General features: G+C 43.1%; 1 protein-coding gene across 1 annotated transcript in view; it reads right to left on the reverse strand.

The window, feature by feature from the left end:
- Window positions 1-16,717, reverse strand: part of ASPSCR1 (alveolar soft part sarcoma chromosome region, candidate 1) — a 50,742-nt gene that overhangs the window by 17,795 nt on the left and 16,230 nt on the right. The window contains exons 6-10 of the mRNA XM_009881284.1: window positions 10,702-10,841; window positions 8,205-8,286; window positions 7,285-7,351; window positions 6,277-6,339; window positions 5,917-5,969 (exon numbers count right to left, since the gene is read on the reverse strand). Coding sequence (XP_009879586.1) covers window positions 5,917-5,969; window positions 6,277-6,339; window positions 7,285-7,351; window positions 8,205-8,286; window positions 10,702-10,841 — 405 coding nt within the window. The remainder of the gene's footprint in view (window positions 1-5,916; window positions 5,970-6,276; window positions 6,340-7,284; window positions 7,352-8,204; window positions 8,287-10,701; window positions 10,842-16,717) is intronic.

Here is a 16,717-nt window from a genome sequence, read left to right on the forward strand (position 1 = left end):
TTTTCCTGTTCGATGTTTCATCCAAATAAAATGTTTATAAACACACAGAATCATTCCTGCCATAACAGATCATGACCTGAAGGGCCCCAAGCAGGGGACACAGGCTACATGGCCACTGGCATTAAACACAGCTCCTCCCACGTGCAGACCCGTTTTACATAATGGCCATTTTACACCCAGATGCATCAAACAACTTCAAGGTTTTAATGCACATGCTCATGTGCGCTTGCCCCAGCACACACTCCTGGCAGCGCAGAAGCCATTGCTCCAAAAATCTAAAACTCAAGGAGAGTGGAACCCAACCCTGCCCAGACACACCTCTCTCTCTGCTCCCTCCCTCTTCACTCCATTTTATCCTTCCAAGTTGCCTCAGCCCCTTGTAGCCTTCTCCCTTCTCACCCTGAACTTAGGAGAATTTCTTTGCTCCTCAACCAAATCTATCCCGCTGCTGTTTCTTGCCACTCCAGGGACGTGCGTCTTCCCTTATCCCTAAGCCTCTACTCTGCTCACCTCATTAGCATTGCTAGCCTCAAGCATTTGGGTCAAATCATGCACTCATTTCCAATGCCCTAGGGCCTGGCCCCGCAGTCAAGGCTAAAGCCTCCCTGAATATAATTTGAATGAAAAAACTTTATCTTTTTTTAAAGAAAAATAACTTGATTACAAAAATGCTCTGGCCTGTTCCTTTCACCATCAACTCATTTTTGCAAATAAGCTGTGATGAACTGGACGGGCTTCCCTAATTGTGGAGATAAACTTTTGAAAACAGTAGCATTTTGAAATGCCACAATGAATGTGCAAGGTGAAAAAATCTAGAAAGTTAAATATCTATAGCTGCATATACATTTCCAACCATCTGAGGTTTCTGCAGCAGATGCGCTACAGGGACAAGCCATGCTACAAGTACAAACTTCGCAAAGTTCATATACTCAACTGCAGAAGGAGAAAAAAATACAAAACTCAGACGTGAGTTCTTTAAACTCACCATGAACTCTATCAAGGTCTCCTGCAGAAAAACTTTGCTTGGGTCCATTGGCATAACTGCATCAGCAAACTCTTGTACTGTGTGAGTAAGATGTGAGCAAAACCTTTACTCTCACGACGTTGCAGACACACATCCCCTTCCAGCTAAAACCATACCCCTTCAGCCCGTCACTACCACCCACTGCAAGATATTAACAACCATTTGGATTTGCATGTTATGAGACTCTAATCCGCTTCAGTCAAGAGACCAGAGCCTGCAAATGTCCGTTATTTAAACTGTTTGTATTTATCCAACTCATGTAGAATGAAATACACAGCAGCCCAGTGGACAGATGTGAGAATAACTGGGGCAGCAGTCTCTTCAGCTGACTCAGCAGCTCAGTTGAAGTTTCTTTAACATGACAAACATCCACTGTAGGGTTTTCAGCAGAAATCTTGAGAAAAAACAAAAATTTGTGTGCAAAAAAACCCTTCTACAGGAAACCTGGTTAGAAGGAATTTGCAATGCCCTTATTGTTTCACATACTCATTTTCCATTACCTGTACGTGTCACATCATCACTTGTACTGTACAGAAGAACACACCATCTCGTAAAAGTTGCTAATACTTTGCATCTTTTTTTCACAAACATGAAATGCTACACAGGATGTCATATAGCAAAGGAAAATATAATAAATTCCACTGAAATTATCAGCTGTTTTCTCCATAACTCTAAGGCTCATACAGTCTGCATTTTTTTTCCTTAAAATTGGAAGAATTATATACAAAATAGTTCTATTAATGAAATCATAAAGCTGAGAAAAAAACTTGAACACTTAACAGGCAGTACAGTTACAAAGACTTAATTATTCCAGGATATTCAAAGAAACAAGTCACATATGCCAGTTTAAATCCTCTGCTATACATGAAATTTAGTGTATTGTTTCACATGTATTAGTACATTATCATTCAATTTAGAGGGTAGTTGAGTCAATATAGGAATTGCTGTCAGGTCAGATAAGTTGCCCGGGCAGCCTGGTCAGTCCACCTCCAGCAGTACACAAGGACGTAAGAACAACTGTACACAGACCAAAAGTCCACTCCAGCCAGCCAGCGCCCTGTCTCTAACGGTGAATAAAAAACCAGATGCACAGAGAACAGTATCCTTGCTCTTTGCTTCTACGTGATACTTTCCCCTAATACTATTAGATAGCAAATATTTTCGGTTTAGAAGCTTCCCGAGATGGTTTCTATATATTAAGAGAGACTCTCAGTAGATATCTTCCTTGAACTTGTTCAAGCTTCTCTTGAGCAAGTGTATACTTTTAGTATATAACGCCCTGTGACAAAGAATTCCACACTTCAGTTTTCTACCTTCTTCCATCTATTCTAGCTCCCGCTCGCCTCACTTGATGCCACTCACTCTTGTATTGGAGAGAGCTTCTCCTTCCAGCTTCTCCTTGATCTGTTCTTTCCCAGTGATGTCTTTTGCAGGCTGACAAGTCGTAGCCTACTTAGTCTTTCTCTATGCAGACCTCTGATGACACTCATTCCCCTTTTCTGCACCTTTACCAGTTCCTTTTGAAGATGAGAGATCAGATCTGCACACATTATTCAAGATGTGAGCAAACCCTGGTTTCATACAATGGCACAGTGATGTTCTTTATTTTGTTATCTATTTCATTCAGAATACATTGGATTTCGGCAAGGAGGTCGTTTCAGTTTTGACTACTCTTCAGTAATGAGCTGATGATTTCAACACCTTAAGACTGCTGCTCTGGAGCAGCAACAATCAACCCAAGAGCTCCCTGAGATGCATATTAAGTCCAAATTATTTTTCCCCACATATGCATCTACACCGAGCCAGCTGGTTAAGAAGAAAATGCCAAGTCACGTAACTGTTAAGTAATGTGATGATAATGTCTTCATAACGTCGTGTTACAATCCCCAAAAGTATTTTAAGCATGACATTTAACTTGCTTTCCACATTTTGCAAGTAATTGTAATGATTCTGTGTACTTAGATTATGCCTAAAAAATCCTTTTTTCTTTAATTATGCCCAAATTCCTGACACAAGCACTTTCTAATTAGTTTAATTAGACTACACTGTGATTACAAGTTGCACGAAAAAAAAAAAAAATCTTAAATCAACTTTGAATTTGCCATCCCTTATCTTAATTGGATGCAATTCTTCTTTTGTGTGGACACAGAGGAAGTGAGAAATGAGAAAAATCATTCCTTAAAACAGTCGATTTGCAGGAGAATTCTCAGCTTTTGAGCACCGTATCTTGGACAGTCAGAGTTTTGTACTAACATCAAGGCTTTGCACCTTTGCTATGTGACACAGCAAGCACTTCAATCTCAGGAAAGCCACTACAAGTTAAAGACGCTTGACACTAAAAATGACCAGGTTCTTCACCAAGTTGTGATTTCCAAAGGAGTCTAAAAGACCGGGCCGTAAGTCTTTACAGAGCACTAATTGAACACATTTTTATATGTTTCAGGGAGCTGCTGTGAGGAATGAATTCCACAGTAAATATCACAACTAGGAAACTGGGAAATCGCCACACATGTATCAAGCACAAGTAATGGTGCCAGGTATGGAACAAAGGCTTTAACACAGCAAATTAAACAAAATTCCTACCATAAAGTTCTGACTCAAAGATAGAGAGACATAATTACTCCGGTGGTGTTTCACTGAACAAGCTATGTTTCAGAAGACATCCAGAGAAATATTAGGTGTGTGCTGAAGAAGAGAAAATAAAAGAACAGAGGGGTGGGGGGTGAGCGGGAGGGGAGGTGGGAAAGGGGTAAATACAGGTAAGCAGAGGATCCGGAACTTTATTTAGAAGCTAACAACAGAGGCTGGAGACAGCATCAGAGGTTGGATGAATAGGAGCAAAGAGGGTGCTGCACTGAAGTTTACTGAGAAGCTGGAAAAACCTCCCTTTTCTTTGTGGAATGAGTATGGTATGCAAAGGATTTAGAAGCTACCAAAGAAAGAGGAAGAGAACGCTCACAGGAGATTGCAAGGTGGTAAGGACAGGCATGTGAGCAGACAGGGTATTTTTCCAACAGTGACAGAAAACAATGGAAGAATGCGGCATCAGAAAGGTATTCAAATACCTCGAATTTGAAGGGGCAACAAAACATCCAATAGAAAGTGAACTGAGAATAGGAAAAAGGTTCATTACAGAGGCAGATTTTGAGTCTTCACCATCTAGGACGTACTTCACAAAACCAAAAAAAAGCCCATCTTAAAGAAAAATAGTGCCAAAATGAAGCCTATGAGATTCTAGAGGAAAATGTGGCATACAGCATGGGGGAGAATATAATTTCCTACAAAGACACTGAAAAGAAAGAAGTATATTTTGTAGGGACACAAGTCTGAAGGCTGAGACAGGAAATCTGGGAACACATCCCAGCCAAATCTTAGAAAAAGACAGAAAAACACCCATTTTATGCAGGAGGCCTCTGTTGGCGAGAGCTGCAGAGAGACCATGCTTTGGAAGGATGAAAAAAGCTTTCCAAAAAGCATGTTAGAAAATGTGTGTAAAGGAACTCTAGGTGAGGGATGTGCTCAGACACGACAGCTAAAGACCAAAAAAAAGAAAGGGGAGGAAGAGACGGAGAAAGGCAGAGTAGTGTGGATGTGCCATGTCAGACCAGTCTGTGCCAGTCGCAGCTCCACGGCTGCTTCCCCTGCCTCACAACTGCGAACGAGCGCTGAACATTCTTTATTAGCTGCTGTTCCTCTGAACATTTTCCAAATGTATCATTGGCAATGCAACCATAGCCAGTTTCCCCTTCATGGGATTTCTCAGAAACCTGAAGGGAAGATTTGTCCTCTGCCTTCCCCACCACGAGTGCCTTGAGTCAGTGTTTGGGGTGGCAGACGTGGGAGAGGTGGCACAAGTCAGAGGAAGCTGGGAGCGCTGCCTTCCAGCCCAAATGGCAAAATCTCCTGGCTGAAAGACACAAAGAGCTTTCCACTGGTACCTTCATTATTAACTAAATAATGGGATATTAGGAAGGGAAGAGACCTCCCACTGCGAACACAGAGATCCACACTTTGCTTCCCTGAACATTCAATGGTCTAAAAGCAGCAGCACGTGTACTTTTACCACAAGGCCTGGTCAGGAAGCTGTGGAATTTGGAAAGCTCCATTACAAACAACTTCAGAGGCATGCTAATCCCTACCTAATTCACCAGGCGGCCTGAAAGGTGCCTTTCTCTATCCCTCTCCCTGATTGACAGCACATTTTAAACATGGTGAGTTTGGGGCTAAGTCACTGGCAAAATCACTCGATCAGTGATGTGTGATTTACACAGCCAAGAGTCTCTAGCCAGAGACTTCAAGACCACCTTATCTGGTATTTGCAAAAAACCTCCAGGAATCTGGATTTGAAAAAACTAAATTTCAGCCTTTGAGAAAATTTACACACATAGAGTACATATTCTTCAATGTACAAGCTGGCTTAAAATAAATTCTCACATAGTGATTATCAAAGAGGTTAGATTTTTGTCCACATTGGCCTCTGGCTCCTGCTGTTGACATTTAACACAGTTACTCATCCAAATCCAGCATCACGTCTCCTATGACACAAGTCCAACTACAGATACAGCTAACTTGCATTAGCTCAGCTCTTGCAATAACGTTTTGAGGTTAAGTACAGTTCAGACTCCGTAAGGCACTGAGCGTATGTATGTATGCAACAATGCGACCCCCGCAAGCCTGCAACAATATGCCAGTGCCTATTGCTGCACAAGGTGGACCTCTTCTGGTGAAGAGCTTGTGCTCCGAAACACCTGGTTCCATTAGTCTTGGCTAAGCAGAAGCCTACAGGGATCACAGCATTATACAGCTTCTTCTAAAAGTAACTAAAGCATATGGCAGGGTGGAGGGGAGCAGCAAGTCAGAGAGAATCACAGAGCACACACGTGAATCCTTACCTCAAAGAGTGTCAAACTTTCGTCGTTCAAGATGATTCTGGGAGGTGCAATAACTGAAGTTAAAAAACAAGTTACAAAACAGGACCATCCAGCAACCAAAACAATAAATACAGCAGCTATGGGAGGGATTACTGATCTTTAAAGGAGTGACACATTCACAGTGCCCACATAGGCTTCTTATTAGACAGAAGCATAATGTGGCCAAGCGAGCAGGTTACACCACCTTTGCACTCTGAGGCCGTACTTAGGGAAGGAATTCCTCCCCAGGTCATACCTCATGGCATCACAACATCCCATATGCACCACAGCTAGGAACAGGCTTTGTAAAGTAAGGCCAAGTATTACCAACAGCACACTCACACAGGTAAAATGGCAGGTCTGCATCTGCAAGGTGGCTTCTTACAAATTCTCTCAAAATGCCAACTGTGAAAAAAGGAGAGAAAGGTCTGCTGAATGACATTTGTTTCTTCAGACGCTGGGCAAAAAGGCTAACCTCTACCAGCAGAACTGCCCTCAACAATGTCTGTAGATTGACTTTTTCTCAAAAGAACAGTTACTATTATTAGTATCTTGGAGAAAAGAGGGAAAAAACCCCCAAAAACCAGAAACATTTAGACATGCTGGTCCCTTAGCAAAATCTAACAATGCCAGTGAAGTTCTTCCTAGGAAATCCTAGAGCAGCTACAAGATTTGCAGAGACCAGCCAGGTGAGACTCTGGTAACTAGTTATTAGTTCTTGTTCCATAGAAAAGTATCAATAAAATTGTGTGGGTAACCCTCGCTGCCAGCTGAGAATAAAAGGACCTCAATTAACAACAGTAAGAGCTACTCGGTTTATGGTCTGACTGCCTTCTGTGAACTGATGGAGCCAGAAAGGTTCATCCCCTGTTATTCTTATTACAGCTTCTTTTTCTTTTTCCTGGTTTTTTGGTTTTGGTGGGGACCTGGGGGGGGGGGGGGGGGGGGGTGGGTGTGGGTGTTGTTGGTTTTTCTCCAAAACTTTTAAAGCTTTAACGCAGAAGAAGTATCCAAACTCATCTCAGTAACATATCATTTGGACACAAATAACGGGACATCAAGTGGGACAATTTCCGGAGCAAAAATCTTTTGCCGTCAATTAGCCTGACAGTCCCCGTCAAGTAGTCCCATAAATAATTTCCCCTTTACTCAGTTCCCAGACCCTTTTCTCATCCAGTTCAGGGGCCCTATAAGAACGGTGTAACTAGCTACCGCTGCTTTTTCAGAGCAGCATGACTTCCCTGGACAGCAGAAAGATCTGTCCAGAGCCACTCTCTTTTGTCATGCAACTAATCATTGATGAGAGAGGTTAGCTGCAGCTACACAGACTGAAGTGGAGACCGCTCTTACCAGTTTCACTAGGATGGAAGAAGCCCTGTAGAACATGACGGTCTGGAAAACGGACTCTCAACACCACCTGTCAGAGGCAAAGCACATTAGGTCAATTGTTTATAGCTGTTTTATAAACCTGTCCTTGGCTTAGAATTTGTGAGCAAGTTGGGTTTTTTTAAATGGGGAGATTGAAGATTCTACAGGTGTAGAATAGCATACTGGCTAACTATTACTGTGCAGCTCCTCAGAGAACATAGACTGTCTGGCTTTCAAAGGCTGTAAGAGACCTGATCTATAGAAACAGTATCATGTACAACGCAGCTGCCCTTATTCAGAGTAGGAGCTCCCTGTGCTAAGTGATGCACAAACAAAGCAGAAAGGCACCCACGGACGGGTACAGTGTATCAGTACCTTGAAGCATCCATAGCAGCGGGAATCCTCCCACCATAGGTCTAAGTGATTCGTACCATTCTATTTCCAGCATTGGTCAGAAAGCACTTGAGTTGAGAACTTAATCTCTTATTTTTTGCAATAAATCACCAAAGTAAAAAACTGCATTAGGATTGTGTTTACAGAGTAAGATATCTCCAATCTGTAACATCTCATCATTTAGCTTGTAACAAGATACTATCAAAATGTAAGACTCTACAGAGGAGAGGCAGACAGAAAAGCTCAGTCATACAGACTGATGTGTGCACTATATAAGGGGTTCGAAACATCTGGAACAAAATAAAAGGAGCTATATTGTCTGCCATTCAACCATATCGTTACAGGCCAGCTGATTTTACACAGTAAAACTGTAATGCAAGTCCCACAAACAATTAACAGGGACAGGAATTTGAGAAGTATTCCTAGAAGTAGCTCAAGATCTTGTTGATCACAATTGATTCACAAAGTCTGGACTAGCCAGAGGGATTGGAAAAAAGAACAAAGGCTACCTTTGGGTAACGCTCTAACTTTTCCTTCAGCTGAGCCTCCCTCAAAGATTTTGTCATCAGTGGAGCTTCTTCCAGGCGTTTCCTAGATACATGGGAAGACGACAAGATGTCACTTTTGTAATTTTAAGATGTATTTTTATTAAGAAAGTATATCAGCTCTCAGGGCTGCTGAGAGTTGCTCAACTGTTCTATGTATCCCTCACAGCATTTTCCCCACCTCCTGTGGTTCCTACCCCAAAATCTCATATATGGAACTACGAAGCATCAGCAACAATACTGTATAAAATTAATAAGTTCACTACAGCAGATGCCAGAAAAGATACTAAGAAGGGCAGGGGAATGTTTGCTTAGATGACTCAAGAAGAGATGGACTTGTTAATCCACTAGAACAGAGACTAAAGTTGGACATGATTACTCCAGGGAGGAATAAAAGCTGCTGAAACTGAGAAACAATGCTGGCACAAGAAATTAATGGGTATTAATTAGCAACAGGGAAACAAAACAAAAATTGTAAGTTTCAGATCATTCAAGAACTGTAGACTGGTGTTCTAGAAGGACTAGTGGGTGCAAAAAAATCTACCTGTATTTAAGTTGAAACAATAAATTCAATAAAACAATTACATATTTTCCTGTAAGAATAAATACGCTTAGATCAAACAGATCCCACGTTCAGCTTTAGTCCCTTTTCCTTGTTTGCACTTGACTCTGAACAACTGATTTACTAAGTCAGATTTTCGTGAAACATTTGATCATATAATTCCGCACAACTATTTGCAAGTTAATCTCTTACACCTATACAGCTTGAAGGACCTCTTTTTATTTTTAAGAATCATCAATGTGTCTCAGGAACAGCTGCTGAATAAAACAAGGACAGGCTTACTTCACCAACTGTACCCAGAACTGTCAGCTGGTACACAACATTCCAAGATGCTCTGAAAGCACCAACTCACAGTCTGAAAAGCAAACGTGAAACTAACCTGCTCCATGCCTTCTTTGTGTACCAATTGCTGATTCATACCAATTCTCAGCTCTTCATGAAGTCAGAATTCAATTCTAACTGCATTTAGAATATTGCACTGTATGCAGCTAGTTTTTGTTAAGACTCCCCAGCTGTGATCAGAAGCCAATGGGTATCAGTTTCATGCTTAACTTGCCTTTATTTTTATCCTTGGCTGTGAGGGAAAAAGCAATTACAAGCACCAGCAAATTTAGGAATTGGGTATTTTTTTGAGGGGGCTGTATTCCAGTAACCCCCGACCAAATGATCCTACATTTGTACCACTAAATACTCCAGACCCACAAGTGGCAGAGCAATTTTCAGGCCAATCTGTGTACTCATGTGGATTTCAGTGGCCTGTGGGGAAAAAGTCAGCTCTAAGTAAAAAGTTCAGCTCAGACCTGGTTACACTGTAAAGTAAGCTGTCCCACGGTCTCAGAGAATGCTTGTTATGTTTAAAGGAACGTTACGATCCAATTGAAACTGCACACATTCATGAAATTAATTTCTTCAAGGAACATATAGACAACAAAATGCTGTTGTGATAGAGAGGCTACTTTATCTTAATCTGAGTTTTTAGTTCAGAACTGGAATAAAAGTACAGTAAAATGAATATTTGAAAGCAAGCTACTTGAACAATAAGATGCATAGTTAGCCAAGCTTCCTATGCTTCTTCCCCCTCTCTGAGTGTGTTTCAAATATTCTCATGTCTTGATCTGTGGCTAAGTTTGATTTTGCTTTATTTCCATTTAGGTAATGTCTCAAAGCCAGTCTTTTCTGATAAGGTCTAATAAACGGTTAATTCGATTACTTAAAATACAAGGTGTTTCTTACTGGCTGAAAACATTACTAGCTACTGCTGAAGCTGGATCATTGGGTTCATATATTTTTCCATCACAAGTTACAAATTCCATCATTTAATTCCTAATAGTTAATGTCAAGTCAGATCAGAACAGATAGCAGGAGCTCACCACTGCTTTGGGCCTCTAGCAAGTAAACGCACATTTAATTACAAAGGCAGCAGCTTCTCCTTCAGAAGAAGGGATAAGGAAAGAAAGAAAAAGAGGTGGGGTGTTAAGTGGTTTTGACTAACTCCCTAAAATGCAGAATATGGGAAGGAATCTTTCTCTTAATCCCGTCTCAGCAAGGGCCCACCCCTGATTAGCTTGAGGTTCTCTGATAAACTTATCACCACACAGGCATCACAGACACTTCATGATGAAATTTTCAACACCCTCGTGAAATCACCCCATGCACAAATGCTCAACCGATTCACACAAAAACATAGGTTCCGTCACAGAGACATGACATAGCCCTTGAACTCAAATGGCATAAAGGGTAGAGACTTCCAGTGCTGATCATTAATTCTTTAACTACACACCCAGTAACTTATCTACAACCCTCCACCCAGAGATCACAGCCAGCTGTAGGTGCAGAGTGTCACTCTGCTCAACAAAAGGATATAGAGCAATCTCAGTAGCCCCCAGAAAGAGAACTTGCCTCTCGCTCTGCAGCTGTGCCAAACGTTTCCGTACATCATCCACTGTGACTTCAAAAAACTCATCAGGAAGCTCTTCTGGGCCAGCAGGAAGTGGTTCTAGTAGGTCTAGGTGACATACAAGTGGCTCTCGTTCTACAAGCTACAGAATAAAAATAAGCTTTGATTAGTCTTAATTGCATTGCTTTGCTTATGCTATAAGGTTCCTGAAAAAAGTAAAAGGATCCTATTTGCAAACTGAAATACAATCGCTACTGTGGAATTCATGTCACCAAGTTCAGACTAACAATACAGAGGTTGTCAGTGTTGTCATTTTTTCATATTGATAGAGCTTGGGGCACAATTCCTCACAACAAGCAGTAGGAATCCATACTGTCAGACGAGTCACACCTCAGCAGTTAGCTGCTCTCCACTCTCAGCACAGGAAGGTCAGTGTAATAATCTCAGCAGTCATCTAATGTAAGGAGAGGTGACTCCTTTCCAGGAAGCGCCTGTGGAATCTCTTCACTTACAATACAATGACATTTTGCAGCTGAACCACACTTTCAGCCAGTTACGAGCTTGTTACAAGTACTCAGAAATTACTCCTATCCCAAAACCATAACCTACCCCTCTCTGCTGTACTCCAAAACTCTCTCTGTACGTAATCACTTCCTTACCATTCTGCAGGCAGCATGCCACTTGCACAGGTGCTATTCTTCGTACTGCAGACTATAAACTGCCCTTTTAAGTTTTTCATCTGACATGCACTCCTGGCTCACACCCTAGCTTCTGTTCCCTTCGTTTCACAGTCTCTCGCCACAGAAACAACGGCACTAGTTCCCAAACAGGGCTCACCCCATTTCTTCTTACTCTAGAGAGCAACCCTTTGTTTTGGTGTAAGGTGGTTTTTCACCTGTTGAGTTCATAGAATCATTACGGCTGGAAAAGACCTTTAAGATCATCAAGTCCAACTCTAATCTAACTCTACCGGGCCCACTTCTAAACCATGTCCCTGAGCACCGTATATAGACGGCTTTTAAATGCATCCAAGGATGGCGATTCAACCACTCCCCTGGGCAGCCTCTTCCAGTGCACAAGTTTATCCTAATGTCTAACCTAAACCTCCCCCGGCACAACATTACACCATTTCTTCTTGTCCTGTCAGTTGTCACTTGTGAGAAGAGACCAGCGCCCACCCATCTCTCTACAAACTCCTTTCAGGTTCTCTGAATTGAGCCACTGCCGGGTTTCATTGTACACGTCTCAAATTTTTAACCTGGCTTCTGGTGTGCAGAAAGCTCCCTTAGACAGAGAAAACCCTTCCGTTTTGCACTTAGAAGGTACTTAGCACTGAAATCAGCCTTTGTTGCAGGCAAAGCAGACAGATGTGAGAGGAGCAGCTCACTGTGTGCATTGGCTGCAATAAAGGTACTCAATACATTTATTGGCAACTTTCCCTATGCCTCCGCTGCTGAGGAGAGGCCATTCAAGCAGCACACAGACCTCGAACAGCCAAGACGCCCCTCTCACCTGCGCAGCGGGGCACAGGCAGCCCCGCCGCTCTGCTCCCCCTGCCCCCCGAGCCCAGTGCCGGGAGCTGGATACGACGGCAAACCTTTCAGCACAATTGTGTCCTGCTCTATAGCTGTGGCTGCAAGTTATTAAAAACAAATCAACAAACAAAAAACAACACCAAAACCCAGAACCCCCCAAAAACCCAACCCAAACCAAACCCCCAACACCATCCTGCCCATTAGACAGACAGCATTCGCTGTCTCTGAAGGGAGAACAGCATTATGTATCCCTCCCAATTTAGAAAAGGTTAGATACTGGCTACTATCCCTTGCATCAAAGGCAGCAGCTGTGTCAGTATGTGAACACAAACCACTACTGGAGTCAAATAAATACACAAGCAGCAGTTATACCTATTGGCTCTTGAACAATTCAAACTTTTTAAATTGTAGGAATGTTTAAATGCACAAGGCTTGAAAGCAAACAGAGTAGTGTACCGCAGGCTACGGGAGATGCAGGGGGGAGCAGTCCATGAGAACAAAAACTTTGATCATTAATACAGCATTTCTTTAGAGTCAGCTGCCAGCCTAACACAGCTCTATGAACAAACCTGACGCCCATTTCTTCTCCCCTTATTCCCTCATATAGTCTTTCCAATCCTAATTAATACCCAAATGTCCTCACTCCATCTGTTCCATCCCTGCTCCCTTCCCCCAGACGCAGGCCCCTTGGGAACAGAAGGAGTCTCCCTCAATTGTCAAAAGCGACAACACAAATTACAAGGCAATGTTCGCTCTGCTTGTGGGCACTAAAGGGTAATTTGAGAAATTAGAAGAGCGAGGTTGTGTGGGTGGGACCCTCGGCTACTTTTAGAAAGTTGAGCAGGGTCAGCTCTAACTAGTGGGTGAAGGAGACTGATTGCAGCTTTCCCGGGGCTCGGGGGAAGAATGCCCGGCGCTGCGGGAGTGATGCTGAGCATGCAGAGCCACCCTCTGGGAAGGGGCCTGTTGCACAAGGGCTCAAACTGCTGCCAGCAGCTGGTCTGGTACAATCACCTCCATGTCAGAGGCCGGAGGAGAATTAATCAGGCCTCCCCAGCAATCAGGTATGTTTCAGTCTCCTCAATCAGGCTTAAGTTTCATTTCATTCTAAACACACACACACTCACAATAGACTTCTCCTTCCAAAAAGGACCAAAAAACTAAAGACTGAGCAGGCGTATCTTATAGCATGTTGTGAAGGGTGCTGGGACACGATGGAGAGAATTCCAATGTCTGCATTAGCAAATACTAAACTTAGCATTTAGTACTGTCTCTAGCAAGCACTTTAGCTAATCCTAACAGCAGCAGGAACACAGGGAAAGCATCAGTCACTGCCCAAACCACGGTAGTAGCTAAAGACTTCAGCCAAGACACGAGAAGTCACAAGACAGCGGAAGGCAGACATATATCTCAGCCCTAAGTGTTCACCCCTCTTCTTCACTGTGTGTTCACTGCTCCAGACTGGGTATCTGAACTGTTGTTCAAGTGTTGCTTTCCAGACATCTTCATTCAAACAAACGGGTCTCCATTGCCAAGAAGGTACTGTAAATGGGCAGCCAGGAGCTTCCCTTCTATAGCCATTCCCCAGCCTGCCAGAACCACCTACGAGCTGTGATACAAAACCCACCACGTCCCAGACATAAGTGCCCTATTCTGGACCTCCAACTTGCATCCAGACAAGATGTCCCCATTTACTTCTCTGCAGGATACCCTTACTGGCCTCACACGGACACACAGCTACCTTTGAGCTCCCAAGTCTATAACTTTATCTGTTTCCCCAACCAATGCTGAATACCTTAACTTCCAAACCAAGGCACGTTATTTAGGTACCACTTCACATGGAGAAACATACTTTTCTGTACAGAAGAAGGAGCAGATCTGTGCATGTCTTAACAAGACTGCAAAAATACACAATTAGAATAAGAATTCCCTAACATTACATTTCCAGCCAACCCCCAATAACAGAGTGGAGAGCTCTGGAGACAGCTGTAATGAGTAAGTTTTTGCGAAACATAATTCAGGTGGTTTGATTCAGAGTTCCTGCGACTCGATTCCAGAATTGCACAACAGGGCCTGATCCGAGAAGGACAGCACATACTAAGCACTGCTTAGCAACCAAAAGACATCATCATTTTGCCGCTGAGGATGCAAAGACTGCCACATCATAATAATATCATAATATCTCTTCTGCCATGTATTTAACACACCCTGGAATCAACCATACATCTCGCCTTCTTACAGACATAAGAAACACTCTTCAGAAAGAGGTATCCAGTCCTGTTGCTCTACCAATTCTCTTTCCCCAGAGTCCAGTCATCATCCCATTCCTCTTTCTTCATCCATCACCATTTGCTCACTTAAGTACTCCAATTCCAATACGAGTACGCTCAATACAACCTTATTTTAACATGTTACCAACAATCCTAAAGGGCAAACAGAATCTGAAAACTACCTTCCCACAGCGATTTACAAAAAGGAGGCTACCAGACATATCAACTCGCTTCCCAGTCCACTACACACCTACTGTTTTCTGCAACCATGACAAAAGGTAACCATCTCCTGTAACAATAAATGGCAGTTTCTACCTTCCATTACGTAATTCTGGAGGAAAGCAAGCTGTGCATTTTGCTCTCGTGTTTCCACTGACAATACCTTTCAGGAGCCAAAGATGCTGCATTAAGGTTTGTCACGTTCATTCTTCAAACTCTCTATTTCTGCTACCAAAGTTGAGATGTTAGACGCTTTTCAACAGCAGGCTGAAGCCATCTATTCACATCTACTCTGTATACCAGGCAGTCGACGTAACTGCAGTCTACGGGATAAAGCCAGGTGTTGGGAAGAATGTGGTTCACTGAATGGTCACCATCCCTGGACCTAAGTAAGCATGTAAGCTGAGGAAAACTTATTTAATTGTAAGTGAAGTAGTAGCTATTGTGCTTTCCACAGCAGCGAGCTCTCCCTGGAGACCCACCTCCTCCCTACCACCTCAGGGAGCTCTAATCTCATGGGGAATCTGGTGTAAAGTTACCTTCTAATAATTAATGTTCTGACATCAAAGTCAGCATGCAGCTGTCTGTAAACCATCTTTAGCCCAAGAAACGGAGGGACGCCGGCACAGATTTTATCCAGCCTCTCTCTTTAGCTTCAAAAACCACACACAGACAAAGCATTAATGGGAAGATTCTTTTACAAAAATGGACCTTTGATGTTTAAAAATAATTTGTTTTGTTTTGGGTTTTTTCCTCAGGACTGAAAAGGGACAAAAAGCAGATGCCATGTGGCTAGCCCTGCTCTGCTGCTGCTGCTGAGAGCAAGGAGAGCGGAGGATGGCAGGAGTGGAGGAGGGAACAAAATGTAATCAATCAGCAGCAAAAGCACCAGAGATCAAAGGGCTTGAAAGCAGCAGTCAAAATCACATGCTGTTTAACACAAGGCCAGAACCCCCCCAACAGAATCTGCAGCTGCTTCCAAAGCTGCTCTGAAACTGGGAGGGAGGCTGGCTCCAGAAGTGCCGCCGAGTGGTTTGAACTGGACTGCGATTCTGAGAAAGATGCCGGATCGTGAGAGTCCTCAGGCCACCGCTGCTCAGCTCTGTGCCCAGCAGCACAACTTCACATTAAGCTGTAGCCAGTAAATGATAAAATGAGTTCTGTCACTCCAGCCAGCATATGCAAATGTGCAGACAACAGGATTGGTGAAGAAAACCGCCGCAAACCCTTGCACGTCTTCCTTCCTTCCTCTTCAGACACAACCGAAACTCCTCCTTTCCAAACCCCTCGCAGGTGAGAGTGTGACTGAAGCAAGCAACACATGGGACTGGACAAATCACCCAGCCTACTGTTCAGTTCTCCGTGCTCAGGGCCTGTTCCAAGAGGTTAAGTAACACTGATTAGATGGACCCAAACATGTTTCTAATATACTGAAATATTCACCACTGGGTTGGCAAGGCCTCTTTCTGCTACATTTCCAACTGCTCCAGAGTCCTTCCAGGGCCTGGCTTCTGCTCCTAAACAATTCAGAAACTCATCAAGAATGGACTGCAACCACAAAGAAGTCAAGCAAGGTAGAATCTCTACATCACCCGTGAGAGCATCCACATACATAGTCTTGCTAAATTCCTCCTGGATGGAGCACCCTTTGAACCTCATCATGCACCCTTTCTTTCTGCTTATGGCTTTCCATTGTTTAATCCAGTGGCTGGATTAGAACCAGAGATAAGCACAAAACCAACTCTAGGAGGTACTAAAGAGCGGGAAACAACCAAGGGGATCTCTGAACACTAAAACCAGCCCTAGTCATGATGCGTGTAGTGAAAGGGAGAGGGAAAGTGCCAGTCACAGAGCATCCAAGATGTGGAAAGCCCAATGCACAATAATGTGGAGTAAGTTATGAATTTAGTGCCTCTTGTACTTCATTTTATGCGGGTTGTGTAACCAAGCTTGCTGAAGGCATTCAATTCCATACAGCTGCCCTACAGAAAGCA

This window comes from Charadrius vociferus, unplaced genomic scaffold (genome assembly GCF_000708025.1).
Source record: "Charadrius vociferus isolate BGI_N301 unplaced genomic scaffold, ASM70802v2 scaffold373, whole genome shotgun sequence".
Lineage (NCBI taxonomy): Eukaryota > Metazoa > Chordata > Aves > Charadriiformes > Charadriidae > Charadrius > Charadrius vociferus.